General features: G+C 54.0%; 2 protein-coding genes across 2 annotated transcripts; both read left to right on the top strand.

Moving 5' to 3' along the window:
• Positions 1 to 2325: 2325 nt before the first annotated feature.
• On the top strand, positions 2326 to 3747 carry QC764_502920 (uncharacterized protein; the record flags this gene model as incomplete). Its single annotated transcript, XM_062947552.1, has 1 exon — positions 2326 to 3747. One exon carries the CDS (start codon positions 2326 to 2328, stop codon positions 3745 to 3747), a length of 1422 nt encoding a protein of 473 aa, XP_062798385.1.
• Positions 3748 to 4546: 799 nt separating this feature from the next.
• Positions 4547 to 6399, top strand: QC764_502930 (uncharacterized protein; the record flags this gene model as incomplete). Its single annotated transcript, XM_062947553.1, has 2 exons — positions 4547 to 5493; positions 5549 to 6399. 2 exons carry the CDS (start codon positions 4547 to 4549, stop codon positions 6177 to 6179), a joined length of 1578 nt encoding a protein of 525 aa, XP_062798384.1. The 3' UTR covers positions 6180 to 6399.
• Positions 6400 to 6952: the final 553 nt, after the last annotated feature.

Here is a 6952-nt window from a genome sequence, read left to right as displayed (position 1 = left end):
AGCTTAGCCTCAAAGGCACGGTAGCTCTCGAAGCACTCCACGGTAATCTTCTCTTGGTACTCCCGCTCCTGCTCGTAGTAGTCGTCGAGGATAGGCTCGAACCACGCGAGAGCCCTATCCTTGAGCCTGGTGGCCGCGAAGATCACCTTCGACTCTTCGTTGGTGAACTGGTCTGGGTGTTGACGAAAATAGGTCTTAAGCTGGATTAAGAACCCTCTAAGCTCGGCCTTTTCTCCTCCATAGCGCTCCGGCACCGGGAACTTAATGGTCGACTTAGACGTAGTCGAGATAGCGAAAATCTGCTCCCGGGTCTGCTGAGCCTCGTCCTCGAGTTCTTTGAGGCGCTTGATGACCTGCTCTGCGGTAGAGGGTATATGTCTGGAAGGTCCCTCGGTGCCTGGGCTAGGCGGGACGCCTCCCATCTGAACATTCTCAGGTCCGGCCATAGTGGTAAAAAGACGCCTTTAACTTATCCGTGACAGAGTTGAAGTGAGTATGCAACGTGTGACGAACCCCTATCCAGAACCTCTGAAAGGGATACTGGTCGAAGGCACTTCTGAATAATCGTGGCTCGGTGCAGCTAAACAGTGCACAACAAGATGTCTCAATGTAAACACTAGATACCGTGAATACAAGCTTGAATTGCATACTGCGGAACTGTCTATCTACACCGGCCAGTTCCTCCGTATATATAGACCTCAGGACCGTGAGGTGCTCGCCCTGCTACGGCCCCGATCACTCCTAGCATATTGCATCCTGCGAAGTGCTCGTCGTGCTATCCCTCTGATCACTCCTAGCACATTGCATCCTGCAGAGTGCTCATGAGCCTTGGCGCCATAGCACTTCTGCTTACCCCTGATTGGTCATCCCCTGACCTCCTTAACGATAGGTTAGGGGCGTCCTGCGCCCCACATGTGGCGCGGCCTGCTGTTGGGTTAACTGTGACAAAATACCATAGCGAATAGGATATAAGACAGAGGTCTTATAGGCTATCGGCCTTTTACTCGTTCCCTGAGGGTAACTCCGTTCCCGGGCCTAAACGCCCGTTTCCGAGCCCGAACGCCCGTTAATTGCGCTACCGTTTAACTGCTATAAGGTACCGGCCTTAGCGCTCGGCTTTCCGTGACCTCGGATTGCTTCCAGAGGCCGAGCCTCCGTTCCGGTACTATAGTCCCTCAACACTGCTGATTTAAGCCATTGTATAGCCTCTGAGGCCCTGTAATATACAGGGCTTAGATACACTGTAAAATCCACAAACAAAAGCTGTATTTTAACATTACTTATAATTATAGATTTAGAAAGTACTTTTAAAGACTATAAAACAATCGATAATATCCTGAATACAAAGCCGAACTCTCGTAGTAATTTCCGGATTGTAGGGCAGCGGGACGAAGTTTTAAACGATTTAGTTTTTCCGGAGATATTTATAAATAGACTAATTAAAAGATTAAAAACGTAACCCCGTAGTGTACTTAGTGTTCTAGATAAGTAGTAGAGTTAGAAGCAGGCATTGGGATCAGCGCTGTATTCGAGCGCCTTGCGCCCAGTGCCGGTGTGGCCGGTGTGGGCAGCTCATGCCAGGGGAAGAGCCTTGAACTTCTCTATCCGACTTCGTACAGGGGCCTTTCAGCGACGACGGCGAGGCGGCGGGCGGTACGGGACAAGGCGCAGAGTGTTGAGGACATCGGCGAGGGTTTCGAAATCGCGCACCTCGTTGCAAATCCTGGACAAAGGTCTCGTTCAGCAGGCTCATGAAGGTAGCCATTGTTGTTGATGCTGGAGAGCTGCCACGACAAACAGCACAGCAAGGCTGAAGTGTATTGTGTAAACAGCCCTCTTCGCGAAACCTTCGCGCGGGCACGTGATATTTACCCGACTTCCTTCCGGTGGGTAATAACCCTAACCGAGTCATGTTTCGATGGAGGTTGAATCGTCAGACGGCTCGTCGAGCTCATGGCATATCATTCTGGGCAGTTCGCCCGGGACAGCTGTGAGGTCGGCCATTGTTCATTGTCACCAGTGGTGAGGATGAGGGAGGAAGAGGGTGAGTGACTTTCCAGGATCCTTCCAAGTTGGCATGGATCATGCGCTGTCACGTGCAACAACTTGGTCTTTCGTAGTGGTCAAAGCTCCTCCCTCGTCCGAGTCCCCACAAGCAGCATCAAGCCAAGCTTCCGTCAGGGAACGTCGACAGTCAACCAACAACACCCGGGCACGCAACGGGAATAACCGACAGGATGAATCATCGTCGACAGGTATGTGATGTGAGGTGGGTAACATGGACTGCTCACATCACCAGGACACTCACCTTTACGCTCGACCGCCATGACTCTCCCCTCCCGAGCGCCTCAGGCACGCGACTTGGTTGACCTGGACTGGACAGGCCCTGATGATGCCGACTGTCCCTACAACTGGCCCCTGTGGAAGCGCCTCTACATGACGAGCATTCCGGCCCTCCTCTGCGTCAACGTCTCTTTTGCCTCCTCGGTCTACACCTCGGGTACCAACGACATATCACAGCAGTTCAACGTGTCCCGCACCGAATCATTGCTCGGCCTCTCCCTCTTCCTCTGGGCCCTTGGTCTCGGCGCCATCATTGCTGCCCCTGTCAGCGAGAACTACGGCCGCAGGATCGTCTATTTGACGACAGTTCCCATCTTTGGCCTGTTCACCCTGGGCTCTGGACTGGCTCCCAACTTTGTCACTCTGATTGTCTGCCGCACCTTTGCTGGCTTCTTTGGCAGTGCCGTGGTGTCGGTGGGCGGCGGCACCAATGCCGATCTCTGGCGGCCCACCCTCGCCGGCGTCGTGTATCCTTTTTACTTTGTTTCGCCTTTTCTGGGGCCGGCCTTTGGGCCTGTTGTCGGCGGCTACCTGATCGAGGCCAAGGGATGGCGATGGCTTCAATGGGTTATCCTCTTCATGATCGTCTTCAACTACCTGTACGCCCTTCCGCAGTCCGAAACCTACAAAAAGATCATTCTGGAGAAGCGCACCCGAAACGAGAAAACACCCACGCGGTCCTCCAAGGTCGCTCCGCCATCCCGCGCCATCCTCCAGCGTATTCTTCTCAAGCCGTTCAAGATGCTCTTTGTCGAGTCCATCGTGCTCTTCATGACCATCTACATGGCCTTCAACTTTGCCGTTTTCTACAGCTTCTTTGCCGCATTTCCCTACATCTTTGGCCCTGGCGGCCACTACAACTTCACCCCGGGCCAGCAAGGCCTCACGTTTCTCTCCATCGCGCTGGGGTGCGTAGTAGGGTTCGTTGGGGTTGTCTACATTGACCGTCGCACGTATCCCGCATTGGAGACCAAGTATGGGGTTGGCAAAGTGCCACCTGAGCACCGTCTCTACGGCGCCATGGTGGGCAGCGCCCTCAATCCAGCCAGTTTGTTTTGGTTCGGGTGGTCCGCCAACGCAGGCGCACACTGGGCGAGCCCTGTCGTGGCCGCAGTGCCCTTTGCTGTGGGAAACATCATGGTGTACAGCAGCGGTGCCCTGTACATCATGAACTCGTATGGCTCGCTGCACGGCGCGAGTGCGCTCAGTGCCAACAGTTTGTTGAGGTATGCCTTTGGAGGTGCCTTCCCTCTGTTTACCGTGCAGCTATTCTCGTCTTTGGGTACCGGATGGGCCAGCAGTTTGTTGGGATTCATCTCCGTTGTGTTGGTTCCAGTGCCGTGGGTGTTGTACAAGTATGGCAACCGGATTCGGGCGCACAGCCAGTACATCACTGCCGCTTGATCATGTTGGTAGACGGATGGATCTTGTATTGCGGGAAAATGGCAGCCAGCTGCCATGTCTGATCAGAAAATATGACGCCGGTTTGGCACATTCCATCTCCACACAGTAAACACTGACTGAACACGCCGTGATCAGGCCCCCGCCTCTCCACCTAAAAGTTGGGGTAAAAAAGCCGGGGAAAATTCCTGGAGACACATCCACCGATCGACAGCAAGTCAGGTATCGTCGATAAAACTGCCGAAGGCGGTAGTGACCTGCTCGTCAATGCTACATTCATCCGAGCATGGGTCAGAAGCGCGCCTATCACGGCTGCGAAACCCGGTGCATCGACGGTCACAGTCTCAACGGTATGCCACGGCATACTTCCGCTGCGTCGCAACGGTCCGGCCCATGATTGGCGGGATCCGTCATTTCCTCCAACCTCCCTCGCTCCACCACCATCTTGACGCTTCCTGGACCACAGGCACGCACGACCATCAGGGTAACATCCAGAACGGCTCAACTTGCTTGTATCAACCATGCCTCTTCCTGGTCGCAGCGGCCTGACCGCATTGGCTCGCGTCTACGGTTGTATGTCTCTCCCCTCACGCAGGATGCGAGGATGCGAGGATGCAAAGGGTAATATTGGTCGGCCGATCCAGACCTCCATATGGTGAAGCGAGATAGATAACGTCAAGAATTTCCTCCTCTGCTCCCATCGACCAGCCTGGTGGTTCCTCCATTTATTTAAGCTTATTCCCACCTGAGCTCTTGTGTGTCACCATCAGCAGCACCCAAGGGGCTCAGACACCTAGACAGGATGCCCAAGATGAAGCTCCCCACTATCTACAATGTCCACCTCGTGGCCATCATCGCCACCCTGGGCGGTGCCCTTTTCGGCTTCGACATCTCGTCCATGTCGGCCATCGTCGTCACGAACCAGTACATCACCTACTTCAACAATCCCTCGGGCGTCATCCAAGGTGCCATCGGTTCCGCCCTCGCCGCCGGCTCCGTCCTTGGCTCTGCCGTCGCAGGCCCCATCTCGGACAAGATTGGCCGGAGGGACTCCATCATGTTTGCGTGCTTATTCTGGCTCATTGGGACATCTGTGCAGGTGGCCTGCCAAAACGTCGGCCAGCTGATCGTGGGCAGAGTGTTCAACGGATTCACGGTTGGTATCACGTCCGCTCAGGTGCCCGTGTACCTGGCTGAGATCGCCAAAGCGGAAAAGAGAGGGAGTCTGGTCATTATCCAGCAGCTCGCCATCGAGTTTGGCATTTTGATCATGTACTTTATCGGCTATGCGTGTGCGAGTATCCCGGGGACGGCAAGCTTCCGGACGGCGTGGGGGACGCAGTTTATTCCTTGCGTTCTCCTCATTATTGGGCTGCCCTTTCTGCCCCGGTCCCCCAGATGGTTGGCCAAAGTGGGGAGGGATGAAGAAGCGATCCGGACGCTGGCAAACATCCAGGCGGATGGCAATATTGAGGATCCGAGGGTGATTGCCGAGTGGGAAGAGATTGTCACAGTCATGAATGCGGAGAGGGAGGCTGGAAAGGGGTGGAGGAAGTTTTTCAAGAATGGAATGTGGAAGAGGACCATGGCGGGAATGACGGTACAGGCGTGGCAGCAACTGGCTGGTGCCAATGTCATTGTGTATTACCTGACATATATCGCCCAGATGGCCGGGTTGGAGGGCGATGTGGCCATGGTTACTTCGGGTATTCAGTATGCCGTCTTCATCATCTTTACAGGTGTCATGTGGTAAGTACTTTCTCGTTTGGTCGGCAACAACCCAAAGACTGACACTTCTTCACAGGCTTTTCATTGACAAGACTGGCCGTCGCACTCTCCTTGTCTGGGGAGCTCTTGGCATGGGCTTCTGCCACTTCGTCATCGGCGGTGTCATGGGTGGCAACCACACCGACGTTCCTGGTGGAGTTGGCAACCCCCCGAATGCCAACATTGTCATTGCTGTTCACTCGGGCGCCCCGGCCAACACTGTCATCACCTTCTCGTATCTCCTGATCGTGGTGTACGCCCTTACGCTGGCTCCAGTATGCTGGATCTACGCTGCTGAAGTGTGGTCCCTCGGCACCCGTGCCACAGGCATGTCGATGGCGGCTCTGTCCAACTGGGTCTTCAACTTTGCCTTGGGCATGTTCACGCCACCAGCTTTTGTCAACATTACCTGGAAGCTCTTTATCATATTTGGCGCCTTGTGCGTTGCCGCGGCGATCTGGTTCTGGGTGTTTTACCCAGAGACCTGCGGTAAGACGTTGGAGGAGATTGAGGTCATGTTCTCTAAGGACGGGCCACGTCCGTGGAACACCAGAAAGGGCGAGTCTCGCTTGGCTGCCGAGATCGAGGCTGTCATTGCTAGAAAAGAAAAGGGGGAGCAGCCTGGTTTGGCTGAGACTGTCACGCGCGATGGCGAAAACAAGGCTTAGTTGACCATGACCTGAAAGACAATAATTAGATTGCGCGTCTGGTTGTAGCTAGGATGGATGTTCGATAACTTAGTACCACCTTTGCGGGTCTCGATGGCCATTCGACTCTTGGCACGTCTCCTGGATTGCGTGGTTCCCCCAGGCAGCATTTAATAGAAAGAACCCGAACTCCCATGTGATTTGCTACCCATCCCTAATAAAGTTTTTACCAATGTATTACATTCACCAACACATTTATACCACCAAGTATCAATGCCGCCGGTCGAATTCCAACCCAACCCGGACTATGTCCACAAACGTCAACCACGGCGGCAAACCTATTTCAGCCCGATCCTATACGAAGTCTCATTCAAAATCCAAAATCCCTCTTTCATCACTTTTCGAGATGCTGTTTGGGCAGTTTTTACGCTGTATGCAATCTGGAGGGCCATCATAGGGCTCTGGCAAGCAAAACAGCTGCTGTTCGGCCGGTCTGTGGTTGAGGTGTGTCCTGGTGCAGTGAGCCAGAGCTTTGCGTCGTGCGTATTCGATGGTTTGATCTGGGGCTTGGTGTTTGGTGTGGTGGGTGACTGGGCTTGGTATGTCGGGGCCTGGGTCTTGATCGGAACTGTGGCGGTGTTTGTAGGAGAGGAGGTCATTGGGCAACTAAGGGCAGGGCGTAGATAATGAATATGGCATTTCGCGATGATACCCGAGCTTTGGGTGTTGAACAGTGTCTACCTACTCAACCAAAAATACCACTACCTAATATATATGAGCGAGATAAAGAACAA

This window comes from Podospora pseudoanserina, chromosome 5 (genome assembly GCF_035222485.1).
Source record: "Podospora pseudoanserina strain CBS 124.78 chromosome 5, whole genome shotgun sequence".
NCBI classification, from domain to species: Eukaryota; Fungi; Ascomycota; class Sordariomycetes; order Sordariales; family Podosporaceae; genus Podospora; species Podospora pseudoanserina.
This window is presented reverse-complemented; position numbering and strand designations above follow the sequence as displayed.